The following is a 25,673-nucleotide window of genomic DNA, read 5'->3' as shown; positions in this document are numbered from 1 at the left end:
TTGGTGCTACTGGAAGACTCAATGTATTTGTATTCAATAAACTTGTCTTGAGTTGTTATATGAGCATTACTGTCAGCAGCTGGAGGACAGACACCTCGCCAAGATGAACAGATCTCATCATTGCCTGATGTAGAATCTTTCATTTTAGCAATCAAATATAAAACGTTCCTTGTAATTAGTGGATCAAACATCAGTAAAGGAGGATATCTTGTTTTTTATAAAAATGAGGAATGCTCATCCGTGTGACTAATCATCCGAGATGGCGAGTGAACGTTCATAAAGTACGGATTTCTTGTGGGAAAATAAGACGGGTAATGTAACTTCTGCTTTAAAAAGTTAGGGGAACGAAAGTGTACTTATATTAATGGTAATGGTTGTACTTCTTGCACCGCATTCAATGGATTAATTAATTTGACCTTAATGTTTCTGGCATCCATTTATTTCGCTTTTTGTGCATATTGAATAATGAAAATCGCTTATTCAGAACAGAAAGAAGAAGAAGATATAGCTGAGAACTGTTTTTCAGACAAAGTGATTAATCCACATCGTAAAATTGCTCCATTAGTACAGAGCTAAAAGATACGCTAGTTTTGAAAGCATTATACTGTACTGTCGCATTAAAACTAATTACAGTAAAAATCTTCCACTGCGGGTTTCACAATAATTAAGACAGACGGTAGTCGATAAAAACGTTGTACTTAATAAATCTATCAAATTAGTGCTAGAAGTAAAATGTCTGATTCCTCATATTTCCCAGTAGCTATTAGAATATTAAAATCAAAGCCATGTTACTTGTATAAACAAGTGGTGAACACTTTCTCCACATGAGAGGTGACATAACTGCAGCTGAATATTCAGGGCCGATAGAAAAACATAACATATAAGTGGTCTTTGGTTTGTGGTGTGTGTGTGTGTGTGTGTGTGTGTGTGTGTGTGTGTGTATTCATGTTATCACTGACTCCAGGTCTGCTTGGTGAGCAGCAGCTCTGCAGCCTGCAGGCCAGTGGGGCCCTCTCCACTCCTGATACTCTTTAATAGAGTTATAGAATGAAAACTACCCTAAAGCAACTATTTTGACAGTCGGTGCAGAGAACTGCCGGGGTAACAACACAGAGGGCACTTTCCGCATGTGTTACTAGTATAAATACTGTCTGACCATTCACCCACAGCAGGGATTCTTTGGAGCTAATGCCTGCATTCCCTTATACAAGACAAGCGTGCATGCTTCACTGGTAACTTTACTGTTATGCTTTTTGGGGTTTTTCATTTAGCCTGTAGTCTGATAGGTTTGTTTAATGCATGTAAATGGTCTGCAAAGGCTAAAATCACAAAGTTCCCTCAAGAGAGAGTTTGTCACAGTAGGCACAAAATATAAATATGAACCTGACAATGAGCATAATACTGTGGGTTTTCTCCGGAAGTTTTTCCTTGTACGATGTGAGGGTCTAAGGACAGAGGGTGTCGTATTGTCATACTGATATTCTGTACAAACTGTGAAGTCCACTCAGACAAATGTAGCATTTGTGATATTGGGCTATATAAATAAACATTGATTGATTGATATGTCCCCTTTAAGAGCTGAAATGCAATGCTTGACGCCTGAAGTCTCTGTGTAGCGAAAGCAATTAAGCTCCTCTGTGGCTAAGCTGCTAACTATGCAATTATCTCTAAATCAAAATGTGTTATTATGTGAAGTGACAAGGGCTCTGGGATACGAAGAAAATCATAAATCACAATATATAATCAGTAGATGGTGTTAATGTGACGGTATTGGATGTTTGACCTGTGATGCTTTTTCAAACTATTAATACAGAATTTTGATAAATAATCAGTAGTAATGTGGATTTATGACTAAGCAGGTAAAAGCAAATAACAGAACAGCTCATACTTTTATTGTAATGCAGCCTTTAAGACGAGAAGAAGTAAACATCTAGGATACCACAATATCCCAAATCTAAATATATGTAATGTCTTATTACGATATTCATATTATAATGATGTATTGCTCAAGCCCAAGGAGAGACATGTTATGAAGATAAGTTAGCAGAAAAAAGCAGTGAAGCAGGATACGTATGGTCAACAGATGCAGTTTTTAACCGAATGAATCTTCAACAGCAGACGTTTTGTTTAGGTTTCTAATAATAACAACCTCAGAGAATATAGCAGCTTCATATGAAATGTAATAAAACCTCCAGAGGGGACCTGCAGCAAGTACAAGCGGCCATTAAAGTTCACTCCTCTGGACTCATTAGTCGGGTGCCGCTGCTTGTAGACTCATTATATGAAGACACAGCAGGGGGCATATTGAAATGCATTACGGGTCAATATCTATAAAGGCTAATGAGCTAAATGTACTGGTGAAAAAAGACTAAATAATCACGCAAATAATGAAGAAGTAGAAACAGATTGCAACACAATTAGAGCTGCCGTTTTATTCCCCCCCCCCCCCCCCCCCCCCCTTCAAGAAATCGCTTAGGAAAAACAGCAGAAAAAAAGAGAGCTAATCCCTTTTGGAAACAGGAAGTGGTAACTGCCCTAACTGTGGGTAATAATGCTGGTGGTTGTTCAGTGAGAGTGTGAGGGCCTGTTGCTGCGTGATAACCAGAACGATGTGGAGCTGGGCTGCTGGCTCTCCCACAGATGGAGGGATGCATATTTAGTATGGAAATCAGGCCTGGAAAATGCAATTATACTATACTTGAGGCAGTGAGTGAAAGGAGAAGAAGAGGAGCAGAGGGACATTAGAGTGGAGAGGGGCGAATTAAGACGGAGAGATTCCTGCATGTGTGAGCTCCAATCTCTGATTCTGCATGTCACCGGAGACATCGCCTCTCATTTCTAAATATCTTCATATGGTTGAATCCACAGTGAGAAAGAGGAAGCGAAGGTAAATATAATTGTGTTGCCTTCCTCTGTTGGCTTTCATCTTAGAGTCTGTGTTTCTGAGTCTTATTTCATCTGCTTTTGGCTCGGTAACAGCACCTGCTTCCTCTCCACCTCGCGCTGCATTCTCTCCCTTTCATAGCACCTCTGTGGAAACATGTTCCCAGGAGACGCGGCTAAGCATAGCTTTCACTCTGACATGCAGGACCGGCGCCTCTAAAGAGAGCATTAGCCGCCTTTTGAAGCAACGACAGGAGAGAGACGGGCGAACAGACAATAAGGCACATGAGCAGCGGAAACATGAGATGAGTGACGGAGAGCAAGGTGCATGTCACCACAAAAAAAGGGAGTAAAACCTCTGACTTGTGCTTCGGTAACGGTGGAAGTTTCCTGACAAGGCAACATCTGCCAGGGAATAATTGATGCTGAGGCTAAGAGCATGGGAATAAAGATAGTATTCCCGTTTAGGGGCGGCTGAATGGGCCAAACTGACAGAAGTGTGTGTGTGTCAAACAACAAGAGTCCATCCTCCTCCTCTTGGTGTCCTGCCTACAGTAAGTGCTGCTCTCAGTTCCAGTCAATTGTCCTTGATGGATTAATTAGCCACACCACATGGTCAATACCTAAAGCTCAATACTCATTAGTAATAATTATATATTTAAAAAAAGAAAACCTGCTTCAAAGGCCAATCCTGCGTATGCATGGAAGACACAAATAAAATCCATAAATGATTCTGATATTGCTCAGTTTATGGAGGCAACCATCCATCTTTCACTCACATGCCTTGACACACATGATAAATAATGTACCGTTATTCACCGAGCTAAGTGATTCACCGCCAGCTGACTAACAGTGTCACTACCGCCGTTTACTATCTCATTTCTGAGTCATTGAGATGACCAAATCCCCCTCTACCTTCCTCTCTCTCTGACACATACACACTTCCTCAGCAGAATCGAAATCACTGTGCATCACTGTGCCTACCCTGACCCAGATACTCACGTTCTTTCTTGCCCAAATCCTTTTAAAATAAAACCCAACTTTTTTTTCCCCTCAGCAGTTTGCGGCCACGGCCTTTCTTCATGGTTTAATCATTGTGGTGCTAAAACTCTAGCGGTAAAAAACCCCCCACAAACCTTTTGTCCATGACACTTTAGCAAAGTGCATCATTTTTTATCAGGCAATCCATCTAAAAGAAAGCCTTGACAGGGGTTTGGTGTGGGATGTGTAGGTATGGTAGCATCTGTTTCCCTGGAGACTGATGCACTCTGGGCACTTAATGTGACTTTAAATGACTTGAAAACACTGTATATCAACGACAGAGTGTTTCTTGCCTGGGACTGTAAGTGAACTTCTGCTTTCTGGAAGTGCTCTCCGTCTATAAATACTGCTTGACATGTGACCAGACTCATTCAGTGGCAAGCGGAACATTTTAGAACATATTATCCAACTTAATCTCCTGAAGGAACAGGAAATGGAAGAGCAGCATTTAGGCAGTAAGGTAAAAATGAAGCACAAAGCAACAGTCTTCAAATCCTCCAACCTGAACAAAGATAATCCCCCACCATAATCTCTAAAATACACCCTCTACCCGTGTAATTAACCATGGCAGCCATTTTGGATCAGAGTCGAACATTAGCCAAATTACCCCCCGAAGGAAAACAAAGACACACTTCTTCAGTTACACAGCTGCTACATGATCGTAGGAATCGATACTTGCAGGAATATATCTTCAGGTTACCTTAACGTCACTAACAGATGCTCGTATATCAAAGCCCTCCCCCTTCAATCCCACCATGTGTGAACTTTGCCACCTGTGTCTTTCAGCCTCCTGCATCAGAAAAATCAGAGTGTAGTTGTGCATTAACGTATCACTGCCTGCGTTTCTGTTGCTATGTGGGATGTTGTGCAGGATTAGTAGTCAGATACAAACTCTTTGTGTTTGTGTACAGTTTCCCAAGAGAGGTTTTAGCAGAGCTTTACTTATTCACCCTTCTGGCAGAACTGATGGAGTTCTCTGGCTGAGATTGCCCTGCATGAAAGATACACACACACACACACACACACACACACACACAAAACAGAGAAGCTGTTGCCAAATGGTGCGATACAAACACATTAACACCCACCGAGGTCAGCGTGGATTCAAGCTGAATGAATGTAGAACAACAAATCAGAAAAAATGTTGAATACACACGTTAAGAAACACAAAAGAGAGCTTGTTGGCTGAAACACCAGCAAGGCATTGACTGAGCACACACACACACACACACACACACACACACACACACACACACACACACACACACACACACACACACACACACACACACACACACACACACACACACACACACACACACACACATTCTTGCCAAGTCCATTTTAGAAAGAAATTACACAAATGATCTTTTTCTTCTGTTGTTCTGACATGGTTAAGAGGCGTTACATATTTGTTTTTGCTATTGATGCTTACAGGTTGTAATTTTTGGTCTTCATTTCTTGCTGCACTTAACAATGTCCATCAGATACTAATGAATGAGTTATTCCAAGGTTTGAAGTATCTTTTAATTGCATCAAAAAGGCATAGACTGAGCATGCACACGCATTCTTGCCGTGTCCATTTTAAACGGCACAGGGGAGCTCCTATTTCCATCGAGGCCGGACCACAAATCAATACAGACGCCGCACTTCAGGCACTGACTGATATAATGGCAGCATTGAACTTTCCAAATCAAAACACGCCTGTCATCTGTCACACACTGCGGAGGGCTTCTCATAAATCTGAATGAGATACTGAATTGTGAATGCAGATGGAGGGAAGAAGACACGGACAAAAACAGCCAACGTGGGCTTGAGAGGTACAAATAATAAAAGTAAAAGAGAAGAAGGAAGAAAAGAAGGGAGGAGAGAAAAAAGGCCGGGGTTACTCGTTGATGACCTGGTTGAAAATGTCTTGCTACATGTGCCACTTTCCCAGCTGCAGCCTGGGGCTCATGCTAGACAACCTGCTGAGTTCACGCACCACATGCTGCGAGACGGGAGGACCAGAGTCACATCAACATTTGAATATCCTCTAAATTAGTCAGCAAATCCATACTGGCAGCGCTCATGTGTTAGAATAAGAGCCTTGGAGAGAGGAGAAGTGAGACAGACAGAGCGGAGGTGTGCAGCTGCTTTAATTATTAATCAAATGATTGAAAGCGTTTGAATATATGCCAATAGGAAGCATGTGGATATGTGGGTTCACGTGTGTATCAGACGAATCTTTAAAATCAGACCTGAGGGTCGATAGCTGTGTGAGTCTGGGCGTTCTCAAATTACCTCAGATTACTTCCTGCTACTACCAATGCTGGGCTAATCGAAGGCAATTTGCATTTGGCTGATGGGCAATTTTAAAAGTGTCTCCCTGATGCTTTTGGAGGCGACGCATTTTTTTTTCTTCCACCTAACATATGCTCACGACTGTAGAATGAAAGAGGGAAATGGGATGAGATGGTTCAAAAAGGCAGGTTAGAAAAAAGAGTAGGGTGGGTTATTACATTTGCGTGAGGAAGGGAGGGATGAAGATGAGCAGGCACTGAAATGAGATGGAGAAAAGAAAATGCTTTAAGAATGGTGGAGGAACATAGCTGTACTGACGAAGCAAACCAAAACAAATTCCTTTCTAGTGGCACAGACTTCAGAAACATGACCTGCTACGAGTGGCCTCATGTTATTTCAAACCACGAGTAGCACAACACGAAAGGGAGAAAGATGAAAAAGACCAATAGAAAAAAACTGAAAGCAAAGGAGGTGGAATGATCTGAAGGAAGTGCAAATATGCAGGAATTGAATTGATCTAACCTTGATGCTGACACTTAGCTTACTTACACAAACTGTGCCACAAGCAATGTGCATGTAGAGAATCAGCATATACAGAGAGTTTCTATTTAAGAATTGGTAACACATAAAGGAGAAGGATGAATGAAGACAAAAAGGAGGCAGAGAATAAAGAGCCTTGCTGATTCAAAGCAGAGGCAAAGGACTACAACTTTTGGCAAATAAAGAAGTACACATGCAGGCTGTTTTAACCTCAGTATATTCAAAAAACGACATGTTCAATCACATCAAGAAAATGTATTGCTTTAATACTGTGGTCCTTCCAGCTCGGTGTTTTCTAGTACTTGCTGTGCACGGCTTGTGAGGTTAAGTGCCTGGATTTACCGACACATTAACCGGACAGATTGATCCCTCTTTTGCAGGACAGCAACCTGAGTCAATTTTCGCCACTGCAGAGCTTGCCGGCTCTGCCTGAATCAATTCTGTAACCTTTCGGAAAGTGGGGAAATATGGGTGTGTGCTGCGGGACATGGAATGCCTCCAGCGACTCCCCCTGCATCGCTATCTGTCTCCAGATCTGTGTGAGGTCTCCACTCACCAGCTCGATGAGCTCCTGGTAGCACACCTGCCCCTCCTCATTGCTCTGGACCAGCGCTAACAGCATGTCCAGTTTGGACGGGTCCAGCTGCAGCTCATGGTGCTCCACCAAGCTGGTGAAGTTCTCCACTGCGATGAAACCGGTGTTGTCTGGGTCCAGCTGGAAAAATCAAAGAGAGCCCACTCTTAGAACATTGGGATATGATACTATGTAAAAATGCAGTACTTTGCAGTCAAGTGTTAAGACAAAAAACAAGGAATCAGACATTTATCATAACATTACAATCCATGCAGAGAATATTTTCATGTAGACATGTCGCACAAATACAAATCCGAAATTGAAAATGAGCATAACTTTAACAATTGATCTGGGATTTAACTCATTATTTATTTTTATCGTATTGACTGGTGCACAAGAGTTTCAGTCATACCTTATTAAATGGTAGGACCCTGTATCTAGATTGCAACAATTCATATAAAACTACATTTCTGATAACACATGTACTGAAGTTGTTATTCCTGTTATGCTTCATGGTTCTTTAATGATACGCAGCACTGCAGTGATAAAGACTGAGATTGCCCTGAGGCAGAATAGACACACACAGCAACACAACTATACACATAAAGACAAATGAGAGGGTTGAAGGCATAAACTCAGGCAGTGACACCAATATTAATGAAGCTGTGTTGCCTCTATGAAGAGAGAATTAGACCTGCCTAAAGAAAAAGCCCAATTCAACCTCATTAAAGGAGCAGAAGGTTGTTGACGTTGGAAGCAGCGAGCGAAGACAGGCGGGCATGTCATTCTAATACGCATTGATCTGCATTTTCCCTGAAGACAAAAAAAACCCTCTGCAGCTTTAAATGAGGTTGACTTTTCAGACTTTGTTTCTCTGGATGCTTCATTTGACAGTGTGAGTCCGACCTTGGTCTCATTTGCAGCTAGTTTTTTTTCTTTAACCACCACTCTCAGAGACCCACAGCCTCATGGGTTATTACTGCTGATGTCTCTACGCCAGTGCTGCTCGTCGTAATTGATTTAAGCGGCAGAGTGTCGTAAAATGGCTGAGTGCAGTTGTCGAAAATAGCCCCAGTTCAAAAATGGCTTGTAAAGTATAGGGGTGTCTATCTTGGTTATTGCAAAGTGGGTTTTTTTGGGGGGCGGCAGCTTCAGCTACTTACTACTTGATTTTCTTCCCTCACCTCCTCTCAAATAAACCCAATCGCTCTGCAATGGAGCGTTAATTCCTCATGCCAGCTCTCCTTAGTACATCTGATTGTGTTTGTGAAAATGCGCCCGAGGACAAACTGGAGCAGTACAAAGAGACCACATGTGAAGGGCCCTTGCTGCTTCTGATTTGACTGTCTCCTGAATGCTAACACAGCCTCATTAGGTTTCAGATAGTAAACCAACAGCCTCTTGTTGCCCCTGGGAGGCAGGAATTTTCAGATGTTGCATCAGTGTGGAGTCAGACGGGCTGGATCATCGTTGCCCATGTCATGAGTCCATGAGAAGAATCCTGTCTGGCCTGCTCTGACATGGTAAGACAAAGGCGTTTCATCGGCTGCATGAGGAGAGCGGCATTAAGCTACGCTGCGCCGTGTCAGTCCCTACTGCAGGAGGCTCAGAGTTAAGACTCGGCTGCTCAGCTAAGGAGCCGGGGATCAATCTGGGAATCCATTGGTGCAAATGTGTGTGTGTGTATTTCCATCTGAACATGTTCACTGTATGAGCTCTGCTTCCCTCTACACTGTTTCCAGTTCTTAAAGCCATTAAGTAGAATAAAAGCAGCCCTTTCAATTATTTTAGCTTCCTGAAAATGGATGTTTTGATTTATCTGGGCAAAGTAGGGGCAGGAAGTAGCTAGTGTTATGATGCCTGACTCAAATAAGTGTTTTCCCCACTTCAGTTTATGTAGTAAAGAAATGTTGTAGGTTATGATACTTTAGGAATATTTTATGTACACCAATGTGACTCAGTAGCATACATTTTTTTTTTTAACCAAGATTCTGTACAGACAACCATTGGTGTTTCTCGAGGATTTACTGATTATACTCTCCATGTCATTTACATTGTTTTATTCCACACAATTCTTGAAAACCTCCATCTTCGTCATTGTCCCTCACCCATTTCCGTATAATCTCAACCATCGGCTCCTAAGCCAGCCGTGTCAAGGCCGTCTGCAACGCACGAACAATGACATTTGTTGGGAACAAATTAACCAAGATGGGAAAGAAAATGGCCTCAGGTTTATTTTTAGATAATCCCCTTAACTGTGTGTTCCATGGACGTTTGTTAAAACATGGCCAAGTTCTCCCCTTAAGGCTGGCTGAGCAAAATGGTGCAGATATAGCCAGCATTTGTGATGATATGGAAGGAAAGCACAACAAAAAGACAACAGAGAGGGTAGAGGTGGAAAATGGGAGAGGAGCGTGGGTGGTTGGGCGGTTGATGAAATGAAAGAAATGAAAAATGACAAGTTAAAGAAACTCAAGAAATTGAGGAGAAGAAGAGAGGCAGCCAGAAATGAAACAAGGACGCAGGGAGAATAAAAGCACCTCGCATAAGTCTGATACTCTCCCGCCTAACCCAGCAGTCTGGCTATTCTTCTCTTGCCTATAAGAGGGCTGTGACACACTCCGGTGCTCTGCATTCACTCGCCACAGATAGATCAGATTGTAATGTGCTCCTGGCTCAGTGCGGGATGACAGGGGGAACAGAGAGCCACGCTGGGGACGTCTGATTACTGTCAGCCTCCATATGTCAGCACATCACTACACATACAGCAGCAGCTCAGACCCAGACACTGTATATGGCGTGCAAATGTACGCAAAAGCAAGTGTTGACGCTGAGCTGTCACACTGCACGGAAAATATTCCCTGTCACATGTCTGACCTTATTCAGGAAGAACGTTACACACCGTCTGCAGAGGATACAAGGAGGTGGAGGATTGGTTCTTGTAGCCAATTAGGGTTATCAATTAGCGAGATGAGGTACACTGAGATGAATGAGTGTTGGCAAGAGGAGGTTTTGTGTGTGAGTGTGTGTGTGCAGGCTGGTGACGTGCCTGAACTAGGGGGTGAGACAGAGAGAAGAAAGGGTTGGAAAAGGAGGGAATTTGCACCGAGAAGGAAGCAGTTATTGAAGCGATCCAACACTGGTGCGGGCGACACTTTGACAAGCTGCATGCGTTGCCTTGGTTACCAGCCGCCTGTGTGTCCTCCCTTTCTTGCATTCCCCCTCCTTTTCTCCCCCCCCCCCCCCCGACATATTGGTGTTCAAGAGGCAAATGAAAGACACGAAAGAGGGGAGAGAGACAGAAACGGAGGGTACGGAGCGGAAAGGAAAAATAAAATACAGATGGATAGGAAGAGACCAATGAGAGAAAAATGGGGTAGTAAGAGGGGGAAGGAAGGGGTTTAAATGTGAAGGGAGGCGGGGCGGGAGATTATGGGTGGAGGTGTTAAGACACCAAACTTGGCTGGCTCAAGAGCAAGTGGGAGGAGACACATGGGAGGAAAATGTATGCACCAGCACGAGGAGGGGGAGGAAGAGAAGTGAGATGCTGACTGCAGGTAAATGATCTCAGAATTAACCCCCGGGACCTCCATTACCTCCACCGCTGAGACTTAACTGACCCAAGCACAGTACTGACTTATCAGTTTGCTTCAGGGGGGCTCAAGAGGAAACCCTCCAGCCCGGGAACAAACCACAAAACACAGAAATGATAGACTTACTTGCATTTCTATTGTGTTATCTGCATTAGGTTGATATGACAACAACTGAATGGTACACACAGAGTTGTAGCTAATAATGAGGTCATATCATAGGAGGCAGAAAGTTGAAAAATAATCCCTATGGTTACACTATGCATGCAAATACCTAAATTCAACCAAAACATGATGGATTTCTGAAGCTCTTTCAGCTTTTTCTCTGGTACAGGTAATCTTATTGGATATCAAACGTAGATAACTGATCAATTAGTCAATCAGCACAAAATATATTTGCAAAAAACTTCTTTGTGTAGTAGAAGAAAAGAAAAAAATGCCAACATTTCATGATTTCCAGCTTCTGAAAGACGAAAAAACAAAAAAATATGAAGAATTTTTCTTTCTTTCTTTCTTTTCTGTGAATTTATTTCTTTAATTGTATTTTTCACTGAAAAGACGAATTAAGAGGTAACCTTAAACAATCTGAATAGGGCTCTAGCTGACTTTAGGCACCCGTATTCCCAAATTGATTCCCACCTCACTATATCTTAATTGAAGTATTTTGGTCTAAACAAATGGGCAAATCAACTGAAGGGCATTTAATCCCAACAAACCGGTACAGAATATAAATACACTACAAAGGATTCACTGAAAATGTGTAAACTGAAGCCATAACTCAACTCAGGTCACACAATAAATGAAACATTTTCAGTCAAAGGGTTCGGGTAAAGCATGAAAAGGTTGATAGTTGTTGAATGAACAGTATCTACTCTTTGGGAGATGATGATGATATAACTTCCATAAGGTTAGAAATAAGAACCAGCACCGGTCGGGTTCCCACTGACTAACCCAATGTCACAGAACCAAAACTACAGACTTCTTTGGTCTCAATGAACCAGACTGTCGTGCCTAACAGGGCTGCTGTATCTGCAGTGGTGCATTTACAGGGTAGCCAGAACATATTTGCATGGCATCAGATAAACCCTTTTGATTGTTTCTGCTGCCCTCAGGACTCACTGGTGTTCAGCAACAACTGGGCCACTGACTCTGTAATTATAACAATGTGCGATTTGCTGTGCCGTTCATTACACTCAAATGTTTCCACTGCGATGTGAAAGCTATACGATCAAAACTCCCTTCTCCTCAAGTGGAGAGACACCCAGGGGATTTTCCTTGATGCAAACAATCATCTGACTACATTTCCTGGCGTTTAAACACATTACAAACAGCCTGAGGCATTTTCAAATACAGCTCAATGCAAATCAGCATCAGAGAATGATCAAAGGAGACAGTGTGTGAGAGCCTTATTCTCAAAACTTGACATACATATGTCAAAATAGTATTCAGAACCCCAGAAGTCCTTGTGGGAGGAGGGATATAAATAAGCCAGATAAGAACTGAATGACAGAGGAAGAAATTCCCTGATAGCATTTTAGTGGTGCCGACCATCAAGTTGCCCTATCAGTGGTGCTGCAAGACTATCAGAGAGAGTGCTCTGATCATGTGTGAGCCTGCATAGGCCAGAAATAACCTGAGCTCAGCATGGCAACCTCCTGCAGACAAAGACTAATAAAAAACTCAATCCTGTTGCCACTGTTGCTTTCTTCTTCTCTCCCTCTGCAGCATTTCCATGTGGTTCTTTGTGACACGGCTGTGATATAGGGGGGTGTTACACCTGCAGCACTCATATAAACAAAAAATGCCCAGTTTTCTTCCAGTGCAAAACCGAGTAATATAGTAATAATTCTAAAAAACCCTTAGAGCATGGAAGTTAAGTGCCATTATTGTGTTTGACTGAAGCTGGCCAGTGGTAGCTCAAATCAACATGTTTATAGAGAAGGTGTAATGCAGGTTAAAAACCCTAGACTATAAAAACAACAACGTAGAGACAGAGTAATCCTTGTCCTTTCCAAATGGCAGCACTTGGGATGCCCTCAAGCAAAGCACTTGACCTCCAGGTGTTCTTGTGGATGTGCTTAGAGGCCGGTGGGACACTGCAGTGGTTGAGGGAAACATCCAGTAAGTGTGATGATTAAATATGGTGGCCAGAGCTTAAAAAAAGATAGCCATGCTCAGCAAAACATTTTCCTGGATAAAAAATGTACCCAATGTTTATACGGGCAGCATGTTTTTCCTAAATACAAGCGTGCCTGTCTCCAGTCCAAAAGCTGTTGGCTGCAGATTTTCACTTCTTTCTAGTTTAATTAGAGAGACCTTTTCTAAATCAAAGTCCACTGCATGGAGTCCCAAAGGCAGGAAAAGCCTGCCGTCAGCCAGAGTGAGTGATTTGGTCTAGACTTGAGCTTAATAGGACTGCAGCCTGCTCAACTGAGGCCTTTGCAAACTGTCTATATGAACATACTGGCGCAAGCAAGAGTAAAACCCCACAATCAATAAAACACTGTTTACAGTGTGGAAGTGTATTGGCTTCCACCGCAGCCCAATGACCTGCTACATGGAAAACGATATTAACACAGATGAGTCAGCCTCTTTGATACCGCATGAAATGTGTCTGTGGAAGAATATGTGTTGTTGAGGTAATACTAGGTGGTTGTTATCACTGAAGTGCTTTTACAGTACATGACTGACTCACTAGTGTGACCACAGAGCATCTTCTCACTCAACCCACACAGGCTTCCTCGACTTTTTATGAAAACACACATTCATAAAAATGCGACGGTGAACACACACACACACACACACACACACACACACACACACACACACATCTCTCCAAGGCTCTTGAGTGAGTTGATCAATGTGTTTCTGATGGGCCACTCGTGACCTGTAACCCCTGCAGCTGATAATTGATTCCTCCCTCTTGGACAGAATGATTGCCCAATGCATCTGTCGATCAGGCAGAAACCCCCGTTCATCATCAGAAACACAAGACACGTTAGCTTAGAGCTAAATGCAAGACATGAAAAACAGCTGGAGATACACACGTCTTTAGGGAGCAGTAGCCGATTATAGACATTGCTTTCTGCCTTCAAATCCATTTTGGCTTGTTAATTTTGGAGATGGTAGACCAAACCTCAACTCAAACATAGATCTGGCTGGACAGCAAAACAGCAGTTTGGATGGAGGACTCTGAGAAAACCAGATGTCAAGACAAACATTTTTCACGAGCCAACATATGGCCACTAACATGGTGCTTTCCAGAGCAGGGCTGAAGAAGCAGGAAAAAAAGTTTAAAGCCAAATAATAATAGCTTCTATTCTTACAGAAAACCGCCAACTGGACTTTCACAGGAACTGTTTCAGAGCTCGACCCTTGGAAATGAAAAAGCCAAATAATCTTGCGATCTCTGGTTTTTGTGACGCTGAGATGATAAGATTTTGGGTTGGGATAATCATAGAGGAAAGACAAGGAAAAATCACAGGCACAGACAGATAGATCCATGCACATAGCAGCTGCCATAAACCACGACATGTGCCCCCCCCCCCCCTTTGCTGTGGCTCATGATCTGACCTCACATTCTCTGGGCACACATGGCTCCATGATGCTTGCGTCCGTCGTGTTGTCTCACGCCCTCATTTTGCCCGTGCAAACAGCCCCTGCTATCAATCCTAACATCGGCTCGCCAGCCAAAGCCTCCACGTCTCAATCCCTGGATAGACGGCGAGGTGGCCAGGAGCCCGTAACCATAGAAACCTCTGCCGCCTGCCTTCTCACTCGCTTACCTGCTCTTGTATGAGCTGAAACAGGGAGCTTCTATCCATATACTGGCCAGGGAGGTGAGAGGAGCCGCCGAGGACAAGGGCATAGGGAGGAGTGAGAGAGGAGTGTTGGGAAGGATGGGACAAGGTGGAGGGGGGATTTGGTTGAGGTTTAGCAGCTAGTGCCTAAATTGTAGCGTCAGGCTCCTTGGTGAAATCTGCTGCGTCCCCCTTTTGGTGATGGAGAAAGCGTGGTGAGCTCTGTCCCTGGTTGTCCTTTTGCTGGGGGGTGCTGTGGGGGTCCACGGTGGTGCTGAGAGAACAGACGGTGATTCAAACGGGCCGTGACTCTGCTGTGTGCCGGTGCAGTGTGGAGCAGGCAGTACAACCCAGCTTCAGCAGACGACAGGCAAGCGAGGCAGATCCAGCATTCACTCTCCTCCTTCTCTCGCTCTCCTCTATCCCATTGCACTGACTGCTACCTCTCTCTCTCTCTCTCTCTCTCCCCTCTCCTCCACACACACACACACACACACACACACACACACCACACACACACACACACACCACACACACACACACACACACACCACACACACACACACACACACACACACACACACACACACACACTGCGCCGCCTGCATACCAATGAGGCAGCGGAGGGAGGTGGCCTCTCTCTTCCAATTGTACACGGGAAAGGAGTGGCGATGGGCTGCGGCTCCTCAACCTCACTACGAGTAAGGAGTCTCAGGGAGGGAGCAGGGGATGGGCTCCCACTGCGGCTCTGCGCTTACTACTGCCACACACACACACGCACACGCACACACACCACACACACACACACACACACACACACACACACACACACACACACACACACACACACACACACACACACACACACACACACACACACACACACACACACACAGTAAACAAGACAAAAGCTACTAACACTAAGGCTTATGGTGAAATCCTAACCATGTGAACATCATTTTTAGGGCTGCAGAAGACAAAAGAAGCCAACATCAAACTAATAATGATATCCATAGCACCGATGCCCCCGAAGAAAAGTCTCTGCAGCCCTTTACATGTCTGTGCTAATTATAAGCACAGACACATTAGCACTTTGCATGCGCTGCTGCACAATCAAGCAAACTCCCACCCCTTAAACACATATGCACAAATTGAATTAGACTATTTGGATGGCTCCAATGAGCTCCTACTCCGACAATTAAACAATCCTCCGTACAACACTTCATTATGAGTAATTCCAGAACAAAGGCTCTTTTTATGTTAATCTAATGCATAATAATGAGGTTGGCACGCAGGGAGCAGAGCAATAAGGTCAGAACATACGAGTGATCAAAAGGAACTTGTGTCGGCGGCAGGCAGGGCTTGATTTCACTGAAATCCCCTTTAAAAATATGTTTTCTCTCCGCACAAATCCGCAGTGACCCCTCCTCTTCAGGACAATGCCAATGAGGGGAAGGAAGCAGCAAGGGAACGTAAATCTTAACTCGTAAAAAAAGGCACTGGAGTTGAAGACGTTGTCAGATTTGGGAACCGGTGGTTACTTCAGTTTGCATTTTGGTGTTTCTCGTCTTTGGCACTGTTCCCTGTGAGGTTCACTAACAACAGTGTAATTCAGCTGGGTGACAAACAGTGCCTCTGCCTGTTTCAGTACCATCATTTGATTGAGCCTTCTATTCCCATAGCACTCAGTAGTAATGATTTGATGTGCTTTTTTAACGAAGAAATTGTTACTCTTAGAAACAAAATTAATGACCTCTTGCCTTTGACCAGTATAGTGTTATCAACAGCTCCCGGAAACATAAGTTCTAATATTACACTAGATAGTAAACTAGAATGCTTTTCAGCCATAAACCTTGAACAATTAAATTCAATGATTCTCTCTTCTAAAACCATCAACGTGTATGTTAGACCCAATTCCAACTAAGCTGTTGAAGGAAGTTTTTCCATTAATTAGCACTTCTTTATTAAATATTATGAATATGTCTTTATTATCAGGCTATGTTCCACAATCATTCAAAGTAGCAGTGATAAAACCGCTTCTTAAAAAGCACAACCTCGATCCAGAGGTTTTAGAGCCAATTATAGACCTATTTCTAATCTTCCGTTCCTCTCAAAAATTCTTGAGAAAGCGGTCGCAAAAACAGTTGTGTGATTACTTAAAAATAATGATTTAATTGAAGATTTTCAGTCTGGCTTAGAACACATCATAGCACAGAGACAGCTCTGGTTAAAGTCACAAATGACATTCTAATAGCCTCTGACAAGGGACTTGTCTCTATTCTTGGTTTGCTCGATCTCAGTGCTGCATTTGATACTATCGACCATGATATCTTATTGCAAAGACTAGAGCACTTAGTTGGCATACAGGGAACTGCTTTAGACTGGTTTAGGTCCTATCTATCTGAACGCTCTCAGTTTGTACGTGTCAATGATGAATCTTCCACGCAAACCAAAGTTAGCCATGGAGTGCCACAGGGCTCAGTGCTCGGACCTATTTTGTTCACATTATATATGCTTCCGTTAGGCAATATTATAAGGAATCATTCTGTAAATGTTCATTGTTATGCGGATGATACTCAACTATATTTATCAATCAAGCCTGATGAAATTAATCATCTAAATAAAATTCAAGACTGCCTTAAGGACTTAAAAACATGGATGACCTTACACTTTTTGATGTTAAACACGATCAAAACTGAAGTTATTGTACTTGGTCCGAAGAATCTACGAAACAAATTATCTAAAGATATACTAACTATGGATGGCATTAATTTGGCCTCCAGTGAGACTGTAAGGAATCTTGGTGTTATATTTTATCAGGATTTATCCTTTAATGCCCACATAAAATCAATTTCAAGGACCGCCTACTTCCATCTACGTAACATTGCAAAAATCAGGCATATCTTGCCTCAAAACGATGCAGAGAAACTAGTCCATGCATTTGTTACTTCAAGGCTGGATTATTGTAACTCTTTATTATCAGGGTGTACCAACAAGTCAGTTAAGTCGCTTCAGCTGATTCAAAATGCTGCAGCTCGTGTACTAACCAGTTAGGAAAAGGGACCACATTACTCCTGTTCTGGCTGCCTTACACTGGCTCCCTATAGAACACAGGATAGAATTTTAAATTCTTCTTCACGCCTACAAAGCCCTTAATGGGCAGGCGCCATCTTACCTTAAAGAACTCATTATACCCTACTGTCCTACTAGGGCATTGCGTTCCAAGAATGCAGGGTTGTTGGTTGTTCCTAGAGTCTCTAAAGTACAATGGGAGCCAGAGCCTTTTCTTATCAAGCTCCACATTTGTGGAATCAGCTTCCAGTTTGTGTTCGGGCGGCAGACACCCTATCCGTTTTTAAGAGTGCGCTTAAGACCTTCCTTTTTGATAAAGCTTATAGTTAGGGCTGATTAGATTCAGCCCCTAGTTTTGCTGATATAGGCTTAGTTTGTCGGGGGACATCTTACTTCTTCCTTCTCTCTGTCTATACCTGTGTACTCTCATGTTCCGATTAACCCAGCTTCCCCACATGTCTTTCTTTTTGGTGTCTATATACGCTGGGATCCGGAGTCATGGATGATTCTGCGGTCCTGTGTCCTGCATCGCGAGCCCTGGATCTTGAGTCGTGGCTGTGGTCCTGGATGGATATCCTCGTGGATTCATATTCCTATTATACACACAAGCATTTCCAAACATTTGGACTACCTATGTTGCAAATGTATTACACGGCATCTATTGCACGTCTGTCCGTCCTGGGAGAGGGATCTCTCCTCTGTTGCTCTCCCTGAGGTTTCTCCCATTTTTCTCTTTAAACTGTGGGTTTTCTCCGGAAGTTTTTCCTTGTACGATGTGAGGGTCTAAGGACAGAGGGTGTCGTATTGTCATACTGATATTTTGTACAAACTGTGAAGTCCACTGAGACAAATGTAACATTTGTGATATTGGGCTATATAAATAAACATTGATTGTTTGATTGAATTGCACCAGATGTTTACACTTTCATTTTCCTACAGTCCAAAAGGCTTTTGAATGCTTTATTTAAAAATGTCTGGACCTTGGCATTACAGTTTTTATGGCTGAGGCTGAAGCTGCTGAATATATGAAGCCCCGGCTGTATGTGTCCTAATGGGTTGGGCCTCGGCCACCTTGCACATGGCAGAGCTCCCAGACTTTCATTTTGTCACTTCCCGCCATGCCCGTCTGACAGTGTTGTTCAAACAAAACCTTAATAACAACCCTATAATAATGTCAGGATTCCCGAAGTTCTCTGTGAGGAAGGACTGAAGTCACGGTCTTTGTTCAACTCAAAATCAGTTCGGATGAATTGTCTCCAATACTAGTTGTGAGTATGTATGAGATAAATCTAATTATAATGTCACAATTATAATTGCTAAACTGTAATAAGTGAGACGGATTGTAACAGCCACAATGAAACTGTTGCCTTGGTAACCTCAGAGGACTATAATCAAACAATGATTAAGGAGTATCGCAAGCAAAAGAAAAATCCAGAGAAATGAAAGCAGAAAACCCTCTTAAGAATAAACACTCAGGCTCTGCTATACGTCAGAAAACTGAAGAAGGATATATGACAGTCTGCGTGCTGTATGAACATCGGCAGAACACAGGCGTGGCTTTGTTTTAAAGGGGGCCTATTAAGCTCCTTTTCAGGTTCATATTTGTATGTGGTGCCTCTACTGTGATATAATTACATGCTTTAATGTTCAAAAAGCTCTTTATTTTTCTCATGCTTCCTGTGCTGCAGCACCTCTTTTCACCCTCTGTCTGAAACCAGAGCCCAGTCTGCTCTGATTGGTTGGCTGACTGAATCTGTTGTGATTTTCCAACTGCTTGCGATGTCCCCATAGCCTATCACGTACAATGTGCCCTAGCCAATATAAAGTGTAACAATGATGTCACTATGTTACAGAAGTAAACAAAGGAATCCAATGGAGGCGTTTCAGGCAGGGGAGATGGGGGGCGGGGGGCAGAGTGTGAGGGAGAGAAACTTTGGATTTTAGCCTTTGCAGATCCATTATATGCACACAAATCTGTTATACTTGCCAGGAAAGGGAAAACCGAAGAAAAATGAAATCGGGCCTGTTTAAAGAAAGCCAATCGGCACTAGACGCAGGTACACAACATTCCCAAATATATGAACATGATACCAACAGGGCTCACAGCCGCAGCGCGCGTCACGCCAGCATCGACTATCATTGTTTCCATTAAACTGCCACCAAGTGACATTATCCAGCTGACTGACAGAGCGAGATAAGCCTCCAGTGAAATACGCTCTTCTGCCGCCCGAAGCGTCCCCAGCTGAATGGTGTCCCTTGAGCCTGACTAAACCCTTCATGTTGAATTCCCCCCCGGTGGATGGATGCAGACGAAAGGACGAACCCAGGCAGCTTGCGCCTCTTTAACAAGGCCTGAGAGCGGCAGACAAAACACCGGTCTAGCCTCAGTGTGAGAATAACAAGGTCTTTCAGGGAGGCATTAATTAGACCGCCAGTCTGCACTCTTCCTCACCAGCTTAATGACCTCGAGGTCCAGAAGGCAGGTGTTTATTTATGGGTGTCTGTATGTGGATAGTTGTGTTTCTGTCAGGAAAACGAATGTTAAGGAGCTATAAATGCGTGCCTTAAAGCTCTGAATTCAGTGCGTCTTCATTATGCATAAGCTCTGCCAGGGTTTTAGCACGAGGGCTGCCTGCACGCTCATTTATGCAGCATTATGTTTATGCAAACTAGAGGAAACTGTTGATGAGGAGAATGAGCGCTTCCAACTTTATAATCTAAACGAAGGGTTGAAAAGTTCCACGATTGAATCACTAATTATTGTGCATTTCTGTTGCGCCAAAACTTTTCAAAACATTTTTCCAGTCGTCTTTAAACTTGGGTGACATTCAGCCTTGTTGCTTACTCTACATATTTAGATGTTAGCAAAACAAAGCTAGTGATTCAACGTGGTCTCATATATGTTTCACAAATAATCTTTAAATATATAATAGCAATGCAATGTAGCAAACTTATAGAAATTGATTGAAATCTAGATAGCCTAATGTTACATTTAAACATTTTCAAATGCTTTTCTATTGAATGCAAATCAATTTGTAATATTTCTTCATAGAATAACAGATAAAATAGTATTTTGAAGATTTGGTCTATTATGTGATCATCCTTAATTGTTTTTGCTGACTAATGTCTTGTCAGCAAATGAGGCCATTTGGAGCAAAATACGTAAATAAACCAATCAAACAATATCTTACACATTTATTCATAGAAGTTTTAGTCTGGCCTTTTCCCAGCAAAGATAATATTCTCCGAGCCTTGCTAGCTTATATTCAGCAAAACACAACTCAATAGACAGAATTACTAAGTTCTTCCCTATGGTTCTTCCCCATATAAGTTCCACTACAGATGGCAATATCCAGGAGTTACCTCATGAGAGCCTAAATAAAGGGGTTGTTTATTATATTAGGGTTGAGGTTGGCCTAACGAAAAGAGCCACAGGATATTAGGATGCTTCTGACTGATCATGCAGGTGACTTGGAGAGCTGTGATAATGGAAATACTCCTGTAGTCTGACACTATGAAGAAAACAACAATAAATAAATGTAATTTTACACACAGAGGAGGAGAGTAAAGAGCCTGAGAGCCCAACAGAGGGAATTCAATTCAAACCAAAGGACCTGACCACATCATTGTGAGGTCAAGGGATGATAACGCTCATAAAGAATGGCGCTCGTCTGTAAAATACAATTACCACTCAGCGTGTTGTCACTGTGCCGGATCACAGTGTAGCTCCATTGCTCTCTTAGCTGACCTAATCTTTTATAAATTAAGAAGACAAGTTGTTCTGGGGGACTTCTAGAGTCTGCTAGCCTCAACTAATTATGTGAATTAAAATAGATGGTGCTTCACGCTCAAGCCGCTGAATGCCAGGAAGTAGTGGTTGTGCAATAGAGGGAATCACCCGCATGATGAAAATCTGCAGAAAAATATGAATCAGGTCACTGAATGACAGTTTTAGTTCAAACTGCTCCACTTAGAAGATCTCTTGGGCACATTAAGCGGAAGAAGCAAGGAAGGGGAAGCAGAGCGTTAGAGGAAGGAGGTTGAAAAGGCGAGAGAATTAAGAGGAAAAAGGGAAAGCCAAAGAAAATGAATTTGAAAAGAATGAGGGGTATATTAGCATTTCTGTAATTTTAACATCTCATAGCGAGGCATCTCTGCCTTCAAAAACATCAATTATTATTTTTAACATTTTAGTGCCACAGTGCCATTTGTAGTTTTGTTGAACACAGGCTTTCTTTGCTGCTGGATTCAGGAATGAGTTAAACTAAACAACCAACTTTCATTAGGACACTTTAAGGACACCACATAATAAGAAAAACATAACTTAGTGTCTTTAAAGCCTACATTCACTGTTTGAACTTGTATTATTACCTCATATAACTGTTTGACTTAATTATATCTCTTCAGTTTGTGAAGCTGCAGTTATTACATTTAAGCAAAGTCTTAGTTATATGGATTGCAAATAACACAATGAATGACTTATATTTTAGCTGCTACTGCCCTCTGTTGGTTAAATGCAGGTTCGATCATAGGTTACCAGTTATGAGGGGACTTTAAAGCCAAAATACTTCTGCCTATACATTTGGTAAATGTTGTGCATTTTAGTCTAATAAAAAGAGCACAGGAACTGGTAATGATATGGTAATTCTCACAGTTTTCTAAAGACTAAAAGTGTTAAGGGTTATTTTCGAAAAGTGTAGAATTTGGTAACACTTTTATTACAGTTAATAGGGCCTTATTAGGCCCGGCTCACTTTAATTAGACCCTCCAGAAAAACGCGGGCAAAAATCCTTGATTATGCGGGCTAAAATCCTTGATTATGCGATCAAACATGCAGGGTTTTATGTGATTTTATGCGGTGAAATTGCGAAATACATAAATATTGGGATGTCTTATTTATTTATTCTCTCTCACACACAACCTGCCGCTAACGTTAAACCCCTTTACTATACAATTAAACACATTCAATGTTTGTTTGTTTGTTTGTTTGTTTCTCTCTCTCTCTCTCTCTCTCTCCTCTCTCTCTCTCTCTCTCTCTCTCTCTCTCTCTCTCTCTCCTCTCTTCTCTACTCTCTCTCTCTCTCTCTTCTCTCTCTCTCTCTCTCTCTGCTCTCTCTCTCTCTCCTCTCTCTCTCTCTCCTCTCTGATACTCTCTCTCTCTCCTCTCTCTCTCTCTCTCTCTCTCTAAACATTCTGTTTTCATTTCATTTCATGTTCGTTATCTGACCAGCTTCAATCTTGTAGGCTTCTCACCTCGTTTCTTGTAGCCCTCGAAAGGGTTTTGGAGGTTGATGCCTCGGTGAACGTGAGTTGTTTGGCTTTCTTGTCCGCAGCAGCAGAAAGCATTTTCGGACTTATAAGAAAATAAGACTTATACTCCAACACACAGTTGCGCGGGGTGCAGAATAGTTTCCCTCCACTTTCGTGCAAGACATCGGGGTACTGCTTTGCCCGGGTCTTTAGCAGAAATGTTCGTCTTGGTGTTTTCTCTCTCGTGTGAGCTCCACACGTTCACTCTACGGTGTTATTTACCTTCTGTGATGCGAGAGCTGATGACGTCGCGTCATCATCATCATCACTTCACGTCAAGACGAGTTCACTTTTTTTCCCTCAACTTTGTGTGGAAAAATGCGGGGATTATGCGGCCTTTTGATAAATATGCGGCCTTTTAAAAATCTGCGCCATTTTGCTGATTATGCGGTAAATTCTGCGATCGCAGAATCGCGTTTTTCTGGAGGGTCTATTTAATGCTGCGCTTCCATTACAGTTTAGGAACTGGGGTAGTTACTATAGTAACGCAGTGTAGGCGGAGCCGTGACGTCATCTTCAATGAGAGCCCCAGAAAAACAACACAGCCGTTAGCTCTTAGCACTCAGAGCTCAAAGCTCTTCATATCTGTTCAGAAACTAGACAAAAGTTAAACAAGTACAAACCACAGACTGCCTGTGTCATGGCGAATACAGTCGCTGGTTTATTTATGTCTGTATAGGCCGTTGTTGTGAGTGTGGACGGTCGGAGCATATATAACGTTAGCTTAGCCAAGCTCCATTTAGAAAACACGCATTTTAAAAGGGTTTTTCGCCTGCCGTCTGTCTGCAGACTTGTCAAAGCATTAATTCATGGTTTTTATTAACCGGTATCAGTATGTTGTTACTTCGGCATCATTTTGAAACGTGTATTACAATTAAATCACGGTCAAATATGTTCATCTTGTTGTAGTTGTAGCCCCCTTGCCAGCGATTCTCTCTCTAGTTTAGCATACTCAGCCCGACTCAGCCTGATTGTTCCTGGCCCTAGAACCACGATTTAGTCGGGCCAGAAAAAAGGTGAAAAAGTAGCCCCGGGCCAAAACTAAGCCAAGTGGAAACGCAACCAAAAACGGGCCCCGCACGGCTCGGCACGCTTAAAGCGAGCTACCCGCTGCAGTGGAAACGCGCCATTAGTAGGTTTGTGGTGAAATGTTCTTGTCTTAGCAGCTGTCCTTTGCAGTGATGGAGATATGTGCAGTGCTTGAATTGGAATGAAAAAGGTGCCAGTACTCTAAAATCAGCAACTTTTTCAAGTCAATTTTATATATACAGCTCACAAACAAGAATTTGGCTACTATAATGCTGGTGGGTTTGTCTCTTTACTACTGTATATTTTAGAAAGGTTCACTGTACTTAACATTTTTTATGATAGGCAGCGGATATGGCTAAAGCTCAGTAAGGTCAATATTAACTGAAAATATAGCAATCAAAGTCTAGATCTTCTGCTGAAGACACATGAAGCAGAGACCTTTCAGGTGAGAGCCCCTCTGGTGGTGTTCAACATTAATGACAAGGAAACAAAGCTCTGGTCAGAAGCATTTTTTATAAAAGCTTTAACAAAATTAAGTATTTCTGTACATTTTGAATGCAATCTAACTTTCCAACTCAGAAAACGAAAAACGAAAAAGTGCCAAAAGTCTTCTCACATGGCTGAGCTGCTTTGCAATATACTTCACCACTGAAGAATACAAATATGTATAAAGTAAACTATGATGCAATCTAACTTTCCAACTCAGAAAAATGATAAAGAGCATGAACAAAGAACATGTAAAAACAAATGCAAAATTTGCACAATCTAAAATGAGAAACTGTAACTGCAAGTAACAAAGTCTGAGCCATGGTAAAGAGTTACATTGAACACCAAGCTGATCAGATAACTCCCTGGTTGGTCTGAAGTCCTTCTATCTCCAGGATCTGTACAAATCGGCACATTATGCCAAAAGTCTTCTCACTGGGTGAGCTGCTTTGCAATATACTTCACATTGTTAGAAAAGGCTCCAGAAGGCCTTGGGGACATCAGTATCAGGGGCTGGAGCTGGACAGGCTCTTTCATCAGCACTTCTCCTTCCCTTTGCCAGCCAGGACCTCACATACTGTTCCGGATTGAACTGTCCTAGTGATGGTCCATTACATTTAATGAAAACCAGGCTGGACAGTCGGCTGACAGAGAGAGCATTCCTTTTTGCAGTAAGGATATCGTTCATGCAGCTGAATGCCCGCTCACACTCACTAGTGGAGACAGCGATGGTTCGGACTGCTTTCAGTAGAGGCTCCATGGCAGCAGGTGTACGGGATGCCCTGGTTTCCTTGTATTCGCGAAAGCCCTGAACATTCTCTCTTCTGTCCACTTTCAGCACTTCGCACAAACGTAGCACCTCTACGTCCCCATACTGTACGTCTAACTCCTCTTCAGGCCAACTTCCAGGATGGATAACTTTCATGTCCTGGATTAGCTGATTGTCCCGGGCCTCCCGGCCATGTAATGGGATTTCTCTTGTGCTGACATGAGAGGAGGTTGTGGAAGTCATTCTGTGTCTCAGATTCTCTACCATACTGCGGAAAAACTGACCTGCATGAATCT

At 42.7% G+C, this 25,673-nt stretch overlaps 1 protein-coding gene across 4 annotated transcripts in view; it reads right to left on the bottom strand.

The window, feature by feature from the left end:
- rhbdl1 (rhomboid, veinlet-like 1 (Drosophila)) overlaps positions 1 to 15,155 on the bottom strand; it is a 48,193-nt gene extending 33,038 nt beyond the window's left edge. For 3 of the 4 annotated variants that reach the window (XR_004568767.1, XM_034214769.1, XM_034214770.1), the window contains exons 1-2: positions 14,697 to 15,155; positions 7,304 to 7,462 (exon numbers count right to left, since the gene is read on the bottom strand). Coding sequence is in view for 3 of the 4 variants with exons in the window: in XM_034214769.1 (XP_034070660.1) it covers positions 7,304 to 7,462; positions 14,697 to 14,735 (198 nt within the window). In the remaining variant the exon portion in view is untranslated. Of the gene's footprint in view, positions 1 to 7,303; positions 7,463 to 14,484 lie in introns of all 4 variants that reach the window. The other variant, XM_034214771.1, reaches the window with a different exon arrangement.
- Positions 15,156 to 25,673: the final 10,518 nt, after the last annotated feature.

This window comes from Gymnodraco acuticeps, unplaced genomic scaffold, assembly GCF_902827175.1.
Source record: "Gymnodraco acuticeps unplaced genomic scaffold, fGymAcu1.1, whole genome shotgun sequence".
In the NCBI taxonomy this organism is placed as follows: Eukaryota; Metazoa; Chordata; class Actinopteri; order Perciformes; family Bathydraconidae; genus Gymnodraco; species Gymnodraco acuticeps.
The sequence above is the reverse complement of the archived record's forward strand: the minus strand, read 5'-3'. Positions and strand labels throughout refer to the sequence as shown.